The 16,067-nt window shown below is 37.4% G+C and overlaps 1 protein-coding gene across 1 annotated transcript; it reads left to right on the forward strand.

Moving 5' to 3' along the window:
* The first annotated feature begins 6,854 nt into the window (after positions 1 to 6,854).
* LOC123879356 lies at positions 6,855 to 15,071 on the forward strand. Its single transcript, XM_045927021.1, has 7 exons — positions 6,855 to 6,891; positions 8,890 to 9,112; positions 10,320 to 10,485; positions 10,783 to 11,012; positions 12,273 to 12,413; positions 13,629 to 13,792; positions 14,351 to 15,071. The coding sequence occupies exons 2-7, from the start codon at positions 8,895 to 8,897 to the stop codon at positions 14,836 to 14,838; spliced, it is 1,407 nt and encodes a 468-aa protein (XP_045782977.1). The 5' UTR covers positions 6,855 to 6,891; positions 8,890 to 8,894; the 3' UTR covers positions 14,839 to 15,071.
* Positions 15,072 to 16,067: the final 996 nt, after the last annotated feature.

Genomic DNA, 16,067 nt, shown 5'->3' on the forward strand with positions numbered 1-16,067 from the left:
TTTCAATTGTTCAATTTACAATAATATTCTATACGATACAAGCAATTGCAGCCCCGCGCATTGCTGGAGCGAGTCAAATCCATGCTTTTTTATCATTTACATAATCTTCGATTGTGTAATATGCTTTTGCCAGGAGCATACTTTTAATGGATTTTTTAAACTTGTGTAAAGGCAAGTCCAATATTGACTGTGGAATTTTATTATAAAATATTTACACTTATTCCCACAAATGACTTTCCCACTTTTCTTAGGCGGAGCGTAGGAGTTGCGAGCTTATTACGGTTTCTAGTTACAAACCTTAAATTTTCGTATTTGGTGTAGAATATTTGGTTTTGGTCAAATATTGAATTAGAAATTCAATTAAATCATATTTTAAAAATGTTTTTGGCTCCTTCTTTAACCCCGGACCCAAAAAGAGCGGTGTTATAAGTATAACGTGTGTATCTGTCCTGGCATCGTAGCTCCTAAACTAATAAACCGATTTTAATTTAGTTTTTCTGTTTGAAAGGTGGCTTGATCGAGAGTGTTTTTAGCTATAATCCAAGAAAATCGGTTCAGCCGTTTGAAAGTTATCAGCTCTTTTCTAGTTACTATAACCTTCACTTGTCGGGGGTGTTATAAATTTTTAATTTACACTTGTGATTATAGTGTAGATATTAGACCGGAAGTAAGGATTAGTAGTGTAACACATCAAGTAGGAATGTGAGTCCGTGTGACCAGTGATGTGTTCTCGCGGTCTTCAAATGTCCGGCTTACGTCATACTTCACATCTTACGCTAGGGGTGACAACGGTTTCAGTGTTTGTAGGACTTTCCTTCAGGAGTTTGTTGTACCATACGATGTAAACTCCATAGCATGACATTGGTAGAAGCAATAATCTCCACAGAAAACTTTTGCTAATGCTTGTTGTAAATTAATCAACTGAACTTCCATCTAAACATATAATAAAATTGTAGAAAAGTGGTGTCTGTACAATGGAAATATATAAAAAAAAGTAGCAGGGGTTGTTATTATATCGATGCCGAACCCTAAATTGTAATTTTTTTTTTTGTCTGTTTGTCTGTGTGTTTGTGCACGCTTATATCAGAAATGCCTTATTCGATTTAGATACGGTTTTCACTAATATATTTTAGTAAGCTTCACTTAACATTTAGTGTTTATTTCATGTCAATCGGTTCATAAATAAAAAAGTTATGTCAATTTAAAGAATCACGGCGAACATTTTTAACGTACAGAGTATATGCTGCCGAAAAGTCACTATTCCACGCGAACGAAGTCGCGGGCACAACTAGTCCATACTATAAACGCTCCGCCTCAGGAAAGTGGGAAAGTTATTTGTGGGAATGAGTGTAATATTTTATAGGAAAATTCCACAGTCAATTTTAGACTTGCCTTTACACTAGTTTAAAAAATCCCTTGAAACCACTGTCATCCCGAGCATAACATGTAAAGTATGACGTAACTCGGACATTTGAAGACCGCAAGACCACATCACTGGTCACACGGACTCACATTCCCTTCATTCAGCTTCATCTATTCGCTCTACCATATCTCCGTATCTTCCGTCAAAATTGATTAAAAGGATAGGCTATGAAAAGCTAGCTGGCAGACACACTGACACGCATTCAAATTCTAATTCAAAATATTTTTATTCAATTAAACTTTTACAAGTGCTTTTGAACCGTCAAAATAATCTACCACTGGTTCGGAATGCCGTTCCTACCGAGAAGAACCAGCAAGAAACTAGGCGGTTGCTCTTTTCAAGTGTTCAATTTACAATAATATGCCATACTGTATACAAGCAATTGCAGCGCCGTGTATTGCTGGAGCGAGTCAAATCCAAGCTTTTTTGTTATTTACATAATCTTCGATTGTATAATAAGCTTTTTTCAGGAGCATATTTTTAACAGGGCTCTGTCCGTCACTCGCTTCATACAATCGTAGTTCCAATTTCATTTGAATATTAAGCAACCAAAGTCCATGAAATTTTGCAGACATATTCTAGAAACTAATGTCTGTGTCTGTTGTGTTTTAGATTTTTCTAAAAATATGTATTTTTAAAATTACAGGGGCTCAAAGATTTTATGTAAATTTTTAAGACCGCGTAACTTTGAAACCGAATATTTTAACAGAAATCTGGAAAACCACAGACATAGATATTAGTTTCTAGAATATGTCTGCAAAATTTCATGGACTTTGGATGCTTAATATTCAAATGAAATTGGAACTACGTTTGTATGAAGCGAGTGACGGAGAGACCCCTCTTAATAGATTTTTTAAACTTATGTAAAGGCAAGTCTAAAATTGGGAATTTTATTATAAAATATTACACTCATTCCCATATTATGAAATGATGATTTTTTTGAAATAATATACCGGGAATATGGCGAGACATTCCCATACAACGCTGACCCCATGGCGACCCCATGGCGAGTGAAAGCCGACCCCGCCCTGCGGCCGCGGCCTTGTGCGAGAGGTGAAAGTTTGCTGCGCATCGGAACAGCCATTAATAATAACCTGTTGTAGACCACGCAAGTGTGGGCCGACCTATCGTAAGTAACTATGTGGTTTTTCAGCGAGCTTTTTACAAGAAACGCACTGTGATAAGCTTTTCTTCATTTTGAAAAGCTTTTTAGGCTTTTTAACATTTATACTTACAGATTAGTACAGACCCTTGAAAAACTGTGCATAGAGCTGGTTTTTAAGAGTATTCTGGTATAGTTAGAGTAGCTGTACTATTTTCAAAATATTTATGACGTGGTTTTTAGGGTTTCGTACCTCAAAAGGAAAAACGGAACCCTTATAGGATCACTTTGTTGTCTGTCTGTCTGTCCATTTGTCGTGTCTGTCAAGAAAACCTATAGGGTACTAGGTACCTACTTCCCATTGACCCAAAATTATAAAATTTGGCAGGTAGGTTGGCACAAGTAAAGGAAAAACTCGAAAACCGCGAATTTGTGATTACGTCACAAAAAAAATATTTGTTTATGACAAATAGTTTATTAATATTTACAATTTTCAAAATAAGATACCAAGCCAATATACCAAGTTATACCAAGTGGGGTATCATATTATGAAAGCACCTGTACATTCTAAAACAGATTTTTATTTATTTTTATGCTTAATAGTTTTTGGTTTATCGTGCAAAATGTCGGAAAAATTACCCGAGTACACTTACTACGCGAGTCTGACTCGCACTTGGCCGGTTTTTTTTCTCTTTCATTGTATATCCCACTCGATATAATAGCAAAAAATCACCCAAGTATTATTAGCGGTGAAGGAAAAAACCGAGTTCTCCAAAATGTCCTCAAAGGTGTGTGAAGACTGCCAAATCCACACTTTATCAGCGTGGTAGTCTATGACTCTTTCTAAAAGAAGAGTCGAAGAGATCAGTAAGGATATTGAGGCTTAAGAGTGAAGAGTACTTCCGGTTCGGAAAGTAAATTCTACTGAGCAGAGCCGGCAAAAAACTCAGAAGTTTGTAGGTACTTCTATACATATACATATTTATAACTTGTTTGACGCGTCATATTATTTGATATTATACATTATATTTGTGTGTAGGTGAAAGGTAAGCAATAACCACAGTTCAATGAAGATGAAAACATGGAAACCGAACAGGGCAAGCTGTAGAGACGATTTTCCATGTAAATTAATAAAATAATGGAAAAAATACAGAATAGGTACCTACCTACTTACTACCTGTGTGAGGAACTACGAAATTATGAATAACTAGAGGATGCCCGCGACTTCGTCCGCGTGGATTTAGGTTTTCAAAGATCCCATGGGAACTACATATTTGATTTTCCGGGATAAAGAGTTGCCTATGTCAATTGCAGGGACGCAAACTACCTCGGTACCAAGTTACATACAAATCGGTTAAGTGGACGGGTTTTTAGGAATCCCGAGGGAACTCTTTGATTTTCCGGGATAAAAAGTAGCCTATGTCCATCCCCGGAATATAAGCTAACTCTGTACTATTTCGTCAAAATCGGTTAAACTGTTGGGCCGTGGAAAGGTAGCAGACAGACAGACACACTTTCGCATTTATAATATTAAGTATGGATTTCAGTAAACACTAAAATACTTATAATGGAATAGTTCCTCTCACGCTACCCATCCGAAGACGGGTGGATCGCTAGTCTAAATATATAAAAGGAAAAGCTGGCTGACTGACTGACTGATCTATCAACGCACAGCTCAAACTACTGGACGGATCGGGCTGACATTTGGCATCCAATAGCTATTATGACGTAGATTACTACTACGCTATGCTACGCTAGGAAACCCGACCCAAAAAGAGGGGTGTTATAAGTTTGACGTCTGTATCTGTGTATCTGTCTGTGGCATCGTAGCTCCTAAACTAATGAACCGATTGAAAGGTGACTTGAGCGAGAGTGGTTTTAGCTATAATCCAAGAAAATCGGTTCAGCCGTTTGAAAGTTATCAGCTCATTTCTAGTTACTGTAACCTTCACTTGTCGGGGGTGTTATAAATTTTTTATTTAAACTTGTTGAAAATTCAATCCCTAAAGGGGTAAAACAGGGGGTTGGTCCCCGCGGACGAAGTCGTGGGCATAAGCTAGTATATAAAATAGTCAGAACATGCATACAGACTGTAGGTAGAGTCGCCTCCACTGCCCGTTTTGTTATGACTACATGCACCAATGATTTACCAACCCTTAATTAAAGGGGTGAATACATCGCATAAGCGAACGATTTACCTACTTACCTACTTTTTACAGTCGCTCCTCAATACTCAATAGTAAGTTTATACAAGTGTAAATTAAAAAATTATAACACCCCCGACAAGTGAAGGTTACAGTAACTAGAAAAAAGCTGACAACTTTCAAACGGCTGAACCGATTTTCTTGGATTATAGCTAAGAACACTCTCGATCAAGCCAACTTTCAAACAAAAAAAAAAACTAAATTAAAATCGGTTCATTAGTTTATGAGCTACGATTCCACAGACAGATACACAGATACACAAATACACACGTCGAACTTATAAAACCCCTCTTTTTGGGTCGGGGGTTAATTATACGTAAATACAGATATACATACATATTATACTTATTGTACGGTGTGTGTTTTTTAATGGGACAGTATGGGGAAATCCAAAACCATAGGAGGTACAGGGAAGGTCTTATGAACATTTAGATCTTTTTTTGTGAAAAAATATTTTGTTATAGTTTTTTTTTGGTTAAGTTTGTGTTGTCCATAAAATTCAATAAAATTAGCTATTTTTTTTTTTTACTTTCGTCAAATAGCCTTTTTAACGGATGTCTAAGTTATAATCTAAAAGCTATCTGCATGCCAAAATTCAGCCCGATGCGACCAGTTGTTCGAGCTATGCGTTGAATAGATCAATCTGTCAGTCAGTCACCAAAATCATCCGTCCTTTTTTAGCAATATTGAAAAGAAAAAGATGCAGATACTCTAAATTTAGTTTAGAGAAAGACATCAGAATCGACGCCATTGATAGTAAGATGAAAACTCGTTAACCCTAATCGATTTCTAACATCATATCGGCATTCATGACTAGGCGCTAAACATCACACACGCACAATGTAAAGACCTCCTGACCGAATTTCGGCCACGGCGGCCATCTCAGTGGACCAGCCAACTATGAGCAGATAAGCAGTGAACGATAAGGCATCACACTTTACACTAATATTATTAGGGCGAAAGTTTTGTGTATGTGTGTGTGTGTGTATGTTTGTTACAGATTTCTTTAGTTTGGCGGATTATAGCAAATTAAGCTTTTGGTTCCTTGTATATCATGGACTTCCGCAAAATAACGCCTGCTTCTATCACACTTCACACTAATATTATAAAGGCGAAAGTTTGTGTGTGTGTGCTACATACATAGGCTACTTTTTATCCCGGAAAATCAAAGAGTTCCCACGGGATTTTGAAATACCTAAATCCACGGAAACAAAGTCGCGGGCATCAGCTAGTAGAAAATATATTCCACACGTATATATAGCGTAATTTGTCATAGTGGTGCAATATATAGTGAACCAAAACCAGAACGCTAGCAAAAATTTAGCGTTATTATTATACTACCAACACAATCCAATGCCAATGACCATTTGCCTTATCGTGTAGTTTTAGTATTTTTCAAACCTGCAATGTAAAACAAAAAGTGTGCAGCCAAAACGGAGTAAAAAAAAGCCGTAGAACAAAAGTTGTTAGTTTTAACAGGGCTCTCTCCGTCACTCGTTTCCACTCGTTTCATACAATCGTAGTTCCAATTTCATTTGAATATTAAGCAACCAAAGTCCATGAAATTTTGCAGACATATTCTAGAAACTAATATCTGTGTCTGTGGTGTTTTAGATTTTTCTAAAAATGTGTAGTTTAAAAATTACAGGGGCTCAAAGATTTGTATGGAAATTTTTAAGACCGCGTAACTTTGAAACCGAATATTATAACAGAAATCTGGAAAACCACAGACATAGATATTAGTTTCTAGAATATGTCTGCAAAATTTCATGGACTTTGGTTGCTTAATATTCAAATGAAATTGGAACTACGATTGTATGAAACGAGTGGAAACGAGTGACGGAGAGAGCCCTCTTAATGATTACAATTTTGTACCAAGAGCTATCTGATGTTTTTATCTGACTCTGTAGAAAAAGGTCATACGTGCGACAGGTTTGTTATGCGACAGTTTCGCGAAATTGCTACTCGAGTTTTGAGCCAGACCGTACCCCGCTGTCCGCTCCGCTTGTCACAGTGAGCGGCCGTGTGTAGTGAACCGTGTCAGTCGATTATGAGCCCTGTGCCACCAGTAAGGAGGGGCTGGGACACACAGACACACATGTTTTATAAATAAATATGGGTGGTTTTGAATAGTTTGGTGTTTTTTTTTTTTTGGAAAATAGGTGAGTTTTAATTATTTTTCTGTGGTAATAAAGTAATATAGACTAGCTGATGTCCGCGACTTCATCCGCGTGGATTTAGGTTTTTGCAAATCCCGTGGGAACTCTGATTTTCCGGGATAAAAAGTAGCCCATGTGTTAATCCCGGGTATAATCTATCTGCATTCCAAATATCAGCCAAATCCGTCCAATAGTTTTTGCATGAAAGAGTAACAAACCTACACACATACACGCAAAGATTCGCCTTTTTAATATTAATGTGAAGTGTGATTAGCTTATGTCTACAACTTCATCCTCGTGGATTTAGGTTTTTGAAAATCCCCTGGGAACTCTGATTTTCCGGGATAAAAGTAGCCTGTGTCGCTCTCCAGGTCTCTTCTAAATAGTTATATCTGTGCAAAAAATTACGTCAATGTACGTGGCGGCGTGACAAGCCAATAGACAAATCCTCTTTGGCATATTTTATAATGGGTATAGTGATACAGATAGGCTATATAATTATACTTTGCAAAAGTTTTTATTCAAATAAACTTCTTTTTTAGGGTTCCGTACCCCAAAAGGAAAAACGGAATCCTTATAGGATCACTTTGTTGTCTGTCTGTCTGTCCGCCCGTCTGTCCGTCCGTCGTGTCTGTCAAGAAACCTATAGGGTACCTCCCGTTGTCCTAGAATCATGAAATTTGGTAGGTAGGTAGGTCTTATAACACAAGTACAGGAATAAATCTGAAAACCGCGAATTTGTGGTTGCATCATTAAAAAGAATTAAAATGTGTTTCAATTTTCAGAGTACTTACTCTGACTACTGAATAACTATACCAAATGGGATATCAAATTAAAGGGCTTTACCTGTACATTCTAAAACAGGTTTTTAATTTATTTTTATATGCATAAAATAGTTTTTGATTTATCGTGCAAAATGTTGGAAAAAATACCCGTGCACGGAACCCTCAGTGCGCGAGTCTGACTCGCACTTGGCCGGCTTTTTTTTCATTATAATTTTGCAAATTAATTAGGTACCTACCTACTTTCGAAACGTCAAATATTTTTTTTTTTAACTTTTTTGAATGTCTTTATGATTTGCTTTTATGCATGCCTGGTTATGTAGGTAGACAAAGTATAACATTTTTACTGGAAATCACAACTTACTTAATTAGGTACCTACATACTTATATCTCATTGTAATAAATATTTAAGAGGGGTCTCTCCGTCACTCGCTCCATTCAAACGTAGTTATCGTCTCTCATTGGAATACTAACCAATCATACTCAATGGAATTTTGTAAAAACGATCCAGGAACATAATATATATATCTATGCCTGTGGTTTTCCAGATTTCCGTTAAAATATTCGGTTTCAAAGTTACGCGGTCTTAAAAATTCACATACAAATCTTTGAACCCCTGTAATTTTAAAACTACATATTTTAAGAAAAATCTAAAACACCACAGGCACAGATATTATTTTCTAGAATATGTCTGCAAAATTTCATGGACTTTGGTTGCTTAATATTCAAATGAAATTGGAACTACGATTGTATGAAACGAGTGACGAGAGCCTGTTAATAAACGCTGAAATATCATAGTAAAATTGTTTTTCTGTCGCTTGGTATATTTTAATGTTATAGTACATTTATGTTTATGAACTCAGAATTTTCTCCTCTTTCATTGGACACCCCACTCGATACAAGAGAAAAAAAATGTTTTTGGAGACCCCCACTTTTTTTCATGTTACATCCGTTAGGTCAATTTTTTCGTATAAAATGTAGCCTATGTCACCCGGACCTTCGGACCTTTACGACGAATCGATTGATACCTCATTCATCAAAATCGGCCGAGTAGTTCAGGCGCTACGGTGGAACACACAGAATCTGGATACATACATACATACCCACATACATAGATACATACATAGACTGCTAAAATCATAACCCTTCCTTTTGGCTTTGCCGCAGTCGGGTAAAAATAGATGTTTGTTCCTTATCAAAATTTTTTTTTTACTTTCAGCCAAAATGCATAACTCCGAATGGGTAGATGACCCAGAAGGCGCAAGAAATAGACCAGGGTCAAGAAGGAACTCCGGCCCGTTCTCCAGAAGAAGCAGCATAAAGAAGGAACCAGACAGAAAGAAGATTAACACGCCTCCAAATTCAAGTTCTTCGACGCCGAAGAAGATTCCGAAACAGCAGAATTTAGATTTTGTAGTGACTGGGAAACAGTTGCTGAAAAGGTAAGTATTTCTCATTGTTGAGGGCCGTGAACCCTGCCATGCCTAACCATAAATATTTATTACTAGATGTTGGTGAAAATAATCGGTATCGATGGCCTAATTTGCTGCCCGAAGCATCAAGAAAGCCTTAGAAGAAATAAAAACCGGCCAAGTGCGAATCAGACTCGCGCACCGAGGGTTCCGTACTCGGGTATTTTGCCAACATTATGCATAAAAATAAACAAAAATCAGCTATTATGCATAAAAATAAATAAAAATCTGTATTAGAATGTACAGGTAAAGCCCTTTCATATGATACCCCACTTGGTATAGTTATCTTACTTTGAAAATTGAAACGCATTTTAATTATATTTTTTTTAATGATATTGTAACAATAAATTGACAGTTTTCGGATTTATTCCTGTCCTTGTGCTATAAGACCTACCTACCTGCCAAATTTCATGATTCTGGGTCAACGGGAAGTACCCTATAGGTTTTCTTGACAGACTCGACAGACGGACGGACGGACAGATAACAAATTGATCCTATAAGGATTCCGTTTTTCCTTTTGAGGTACGGAGTCCTATAAAGAATGTGCCTAATGCATTGCTTAGTGGTCTAAAACCATATTCGCATTATTGTCTTTCACACACTTTAAAAAACATCGGTTGGACGATTTCAATAACGGATACGGATTTTTTTTTTTTATTTATTTAATCAAAAAAATTTAACAAAGGATCTTTAATATTATCGCTCGCCAAACTGGTGGGCCAGTTTGTTGGCGAGGTGGCGCTCTTATTTTATCGTACATATTAACTAATAACTTATCCATACACCTTAATCTATGCTTATAATAACTTACTACGCGTAAATATTTATTTAAACCTAACTTCTTTACTAACCAAACAAAAAACACATTACTATACAAATCAAAAGAAAACACAAAACACAAATTACTAAATTTATGAATCAAGGACCTACTCCGTTAGGAAGTCCCTAAGTAGGCGTGGATTTAGGTTTTTCGAAATCCCGTGGGAACTCTTTGATTTTCCGGGATAAAAAGTAGCCTATGTGCTAATCTAGGATAATTAGCTATCTCCACTCCAAACTGCCAAATCCGTCCAGTAGTTTCGCGTGAAGGAGTAATAAACATACACACATACACACAAACTTTCGCCTTTATAATATTAGTGTGATTAGGATTTGAACTGGTCTTTATATATTTCAGAAGCGACAGAGCGAACTCTCTCCCAGGGTCGTATCATAGACGACAATCAACCGAGTCTTTGCTGAAGACCAAACGAAGCATAGACTCGCCGAAGCGAACCAACTCTGCTCAATCAAGAAGCCGAGAGGCGTCTCTAGAAGATGACATGTCTTTGGATTTATCACAGGTACAGACAAATAATTTTTTATTTGATAAACTTTTACTTTTTGACAGCCATGTTGATTCTTTGCGCAAAAAATTGGTTGTCTGTAAAGTCGGTTTACTGACGATAGTTGAACGTGACAACAAAGGCCGATTGTGCTTCTTTGTCGCTCGTTCCGCGCTCTCGCTTGCACTTCAAGCCTTACATGGAACGCCTCAGAGCGAGGTAACGCCGCATGAGTCATGTTTTTCGTGCGTGCAGCCGGCTCTATCGAATTATAAGAGGTTGTCACGTCAAAAAATATGATTTTATGTCACACAGGTATCAGATTTCGAAGATCTAAGCTTAAAATACCGTTTAAAAGACAAGCTTGGGCCATTAGCTACATCTACACCTAAGAAGCTGTGTCAAAAAGTGAGGAGTTCCTCCGTGCAGGGCCCTGGCTCCTACCAGAGGGAAGCTAAGAGGGTTCTGGAGACGAAGAAGAGCAGAGAGAGTGTCATGTCCTCTAGAGATAGCGTTTATAAGACTTCTTCTAGTGGGACTTATAGGTGAGTTAATTGCCTGTCCTTAGCTAGCCCTTCTGTCTGTCTGTCTGTTTATCAAGAAATATCGGTGAAATGAAGTGCAATATAAGTGTAAATAAAAAATTTATAACACCCCCGACAAGTGAAGTTACAGTAACTAGAAAAGAGCTGATAACTTTCAAACGGCTGAACCGATTTTTTTGGATTATAGCTAAGAACACTCTCGATAAAGCCACCTTTCAAACAAAAAAACTTAAATTAAAATCGGTTCATTAGTTTAGGAGCTACGATGTCACAGACAGATACACAGATACACACGTCAAACTTATAACACCCCTCTTTTTGGTTCGGGGGTTAAAACTACCTATCTATAATAATTCTCAATTCTATTTTCTATTTTATGAGTCTAGTTTTCGCTAGCCTTATCTAGTTTTTGTGAAAAAGTCTTTTAGGGTTCCGTACCTCAAAAGGACAAACGGAACCCTTATAGGTAGGATCATTTCGTTGTCTGTCTGTCTGTCGTGTAATAAACAAACCAAGAAAACCATTAGGGTACTTTCCGTTGACCTAGAATCATGAAATTTGGCAGGTAGGTAGGTCTTATAGCACAAATCACACTAATATTATAAAGCCGAAAGTTTGTATGTGTGTGTGTGTGTGTGTGTGTGTGTGTGTGTATGTTTGTTACTCCTTCACGCAAAAACTACCAGACGGATTTGGCGGAAATTTGGAATGGAGATAGATAATATCCTGGATTAGCACATAGGTTACTTTTTATCCCGGAAAATCAAAGAGTTTCCACGGGATTTTGAAAAACCTAAATCCACGCGGGCGAAGCCGCGGGCATCGGCTAGTAAAGGAATAAATCCAAAAACCGTGAATTTGTGGTTGCATGGCAAAAAAAAATGTGGTCATGAACAAATAAAGTTTATTCAGAAAGTAATAATACAGATTTTCACAAATGTTAAAAATACTTAAATATAAAAATTATAAAACAAAAATATCATCCAAATCACTGTAACGAGGCAGGGTGCCCAGAATGCTGGCTGCGTTACCTCGTTGAATGGCCATAAATAAAGTAAATACATAAATACAAATAAAGTAGTATTTTCAGATTTCTAAGTAAGATAACTATACCAAGTGGGGTATCATTGAAAGGGGTTTACCTGTACATTCTAAAACAGATTTTTGATTATTTTTATGCGTAATAGTTTTAGAGTTATCGTGCAAAATATCGGAAATACAGCCGGGTACGGAACCCTCGGTGCGGTTGTAATGTTTCAGTATCCACTCGAGGTGCCCCGTGAGTGCCGAACTGGACTATTCATCGATGTCTCCGGAATACTCCGCGGCGTCCTCCGCCGACAGCGTTGCTGGTGTTGCTGACACCCTGGTGTCTCCGCGCAGCCAGGATCTGCAGGACAGGTATCTACTTCACATAGTCCTAGCCTACTTTAGAAGGCATGTGGGTCAACTATTCGAAGTCAAAGTCAAAATCATTTATTCAAAGTAGGTACAATTGTACTCCTTTTGATGTTCGAAATTGTTAAAGTACGATATAGTGGTGATAATTAATTACGTAAATTAACAGGGCTCTCTCCGTCACTCGCTTCATACAATCGTAGTCCCAATTTCATTTGAATACTAAGCAACCAAAGTCCATGAAATTTTGCAGACATATTCTAGAAACTAATATCTGTGCCTGTGGTCTTTAAGATTTTTCTAAAAATATGTAGTTTTAAAATTACAGGGGCTCAAAGATTTGTATGTACATTTTTAAGACCGCGTAACTTTGAAACCGAATATTTTAACAGAAATCTGGAAAACCACAGACATAGATATTAGTTTCTAGAATATGTCTGCAAAAATTCATGGACTTTGGTTGCTTCAATTCAATTACTTTATTCAAATGAAATTGGACCTACGTTTGTATGAAGCGAGTGACGGAGAGACCCCTCTTAAAACTAAAGCTACGAGGGTTCCAAACGCGCCAAACGCGGAAGAAGGCCATAGACACCCAGAAGGCCATAGACACCCTAAGGGTGCAATGGGTTCAGGATGCTGTTGGGTTTGCCGCGGTGTTGTTCACCTTCAGGTATGTTCGCTGAGGAGCAGACTGATGACTTCCTTGCCATAATGCGGAAGAAATCATCACTGTTGACAACACTGCGCTCAAGTACCAACAGCATCCTGAACATGTTTGCGAATAAGATGGACTCACCAATGCTTGAACACATTGTTCAAGTATTGGTGAGGCAGCAATCATTGTTTAACTGTGTTCTTTCCATAAAGTTATTCCTATTATTCACACTAATATTATAAAGGCGAAAGTGTGTGTGTATGTGTGTGTATGTGTGTGTGTGTGTGTATGTGTGTGTATGTTTGTTAGGTACTCCTTCACGCATAAACTACTGGACGGATTTGGCTGAAATTTGGAATGGAGATAGATAATATCCTGGATTAGCACATAGTCGCCTTATTTCAGGCCTGTGTAGCAGCCATGCAGCGTATGATAGATAACTGATAAATAAAAATGACGCTACATATTATCACTTGTATTACTTGGGCTGTATTTACAACATGCATGCCTCTACACCTGGTCTGTAATGTACAATTTCTGTGTATGCCCCATTTTTCCAGTTTCTGCGTCAGCACGTGGCAGGAGTGCAGCGAGAGGGGCGAGGGGGAGTGGGGGCACTTCTGGGCAAACTACAACAACTCGCTGGCCAAGGTGCCCGTCAGCCGCTACTACGACCAGTGCCCCACCCCCTACCGCTCCGAGGACATCGAGCTGGTTGACTTAGGTATGTAGCTCTTTTTTTCTCTCTTCTGGCTTTACAAAGATTAGCCAATGTCTAGTTTGTAGTTATTTACAAGTTAGGGAAACTATAAGTATGGACTTCGTGTGTGCCGGCACTCGCCGACATACGCGCGGCGTCCCTTTATAGCGCTTCCCAGTCAGTTTCACCACCAAAAAACACCAGTGAAACACAAAAACCGACCATTTTTAACAAAAAAACACTCCAAAAAAGCACCGCACGCGCGTCAGCAAACGCTACCACAGACGAAGTCCGGTATATAGCTTAGTGAGTCCTGCAGACTCGTTTGATGTCATCTATCTACCTAGTGGGTGGTCTTCCAACGCTGCGGTTTCTGGTGCGAGGTCGCCATTCGAGCACTTTGGGACCTCAATGTCTATCGATTTTTCGAGTTAGGTATGTGCCCTGCCCATTGCCACTTCAGCTTCCCAACCCGCTCAGCTACGGTTACTCTGGTTCCCCTCATGTCTGATTTGATCATGTAGAGAAACAAATCTACCAGATGTCTCCACCTTGTGACGTTTATTTGTCCTCTTGTTGCAGAATTTTCGACAGACGGCTCCAGAAAACGTTCGCCAGAAAACATTAAAACCATAAACAACATAATCAGAAACGAAGGGTTACGCTTGACGCCTCGCGAAACTCAAAATGTCATAAAATGCGCTCACATACTAGGAAATGTTCTAACCAAAGCTATAGAAAGACATACTAAAGACAGAGACTACAGTTCAGAAAAAATACAAGAGCTGAAAGTTGAAAAACCTAATCCTGAAACGGAATTAAAAAAGAAAAACTTGTCTCTGGATCTGAAAGAGACGGTGATACCTCTGGAAGTGAAGGAGGAAAAGAGATGGGAGTCCGTGCCGACGCAAACTGACATATCGCTTCCAAATACAAAAAGCGCGCCGAAAATCTTTGAGAGTATTTTACGGCAGTTATCTAGGAGTTCTATTGATGAAGATAAAGACAAGGGAAATACTGAAGTAACAGAAAATAAAGTCGAAACGCCGAATAATACAGAAAATAATTGAGTGTTGTGTTATTGTAATTGAAATATTTTATAACAGAGCCATCTTTTGGTCCAAAATGATAAGTCATTGATGGAAATACACCCTAGATTATGCTGTAGTCATTTTAAAACTAATTTTCATTTATGGTTAAAAACCATATTTCAAAAACAATGTTTCTGTATTCACAAAGACCTATTTTGAAGCGTCATCTAACCAAAAATGATAAAAGTTTTGAACATAGACAACGCCCAGCCACAAACATTTGAACCAAGAAAAACTGAAACTTTACATAAGTTTAATAACGCAGGCGGGGGTGAATTTTCCAAAATTTCCACGGGAGTGAAGCCGCCGGCAGTCGCTAGTTTTAAATGCATAGACATTTTACTTAATTTCATACCTTCTTTGCAAAAATGTTTTTACTTTCAACAACTTAAGAAAATTGAATGTACATAATAAACTAGACATATTTTATGATATTATTGTCATTTTAATAAAGAAATATATCGTGTTTTTAAAATATATAGGTATTATATACTATGATTGTTTTATTCAAAGGACCATTTACGCTCAAAACTTAGATTTTTAATTTTCCGTGGGACCAAGATATTTTCCCGCTATCGAAAAATATTTAAGAGGGGTCTCTCAGTCACTCGCTTAATACAAACGTAGTTCGTCTCTCATTGGAATACTAACCAATCAAACTCAATGGATTTTTTGTAGAAACGTTCCGGGAACTAATATCTATGCCTGTGGTTTTCCAGATTTCCGTTGAAATATACGGTTTCAAAGTTACGCGTTCTTAAATATTCACATAAAAATCTTTGAGCCCCTGAAATTTTAAACTACATATTTTTAGAAAAATCTAAAACACCACAGGCACAGATATTAGTTTCTAAAATATGTCTGCAAAATTTCATGGACTTTGGATGCTTAATATTCAAATGAAATTGGAACTACGATTGTATGGAGTAAGTGACGGAGAGAGCCTTGTTAATGACCATTTCCAAAATGTGTCATCTATACGTAAAAATGAAACTCTTTGATATTTTTTATAATTTATTTATTTATTTCAACTTATAATCTAAAAATTCACAATTAAATTCTATATCCATTTAACTATTGTTAAATATACATAATAATAATATATTAAAGTTTATATCAGAAATTGTGACCGAAATAATTAAACCCTTAATTAAAAAAAAAAATTATAAATGCAACTTTGCGAAAAAAAAAAACGAAACGAACAAAAA

The sequence above is a fragment of the Maniola jurtina genome, chromosome 28, assembly GCF_905333055.1.
Source record: "Maniola jurtina chromosome 28, ilManJurt1.1, whole genome shotgun sequence".
Taxonomy (NCBI): Eukaryota; Metazoa; Arthropoda; class Insecta; order Lepidoptera; family Nymphalidae; genus Maniola; species Maniola jurtina.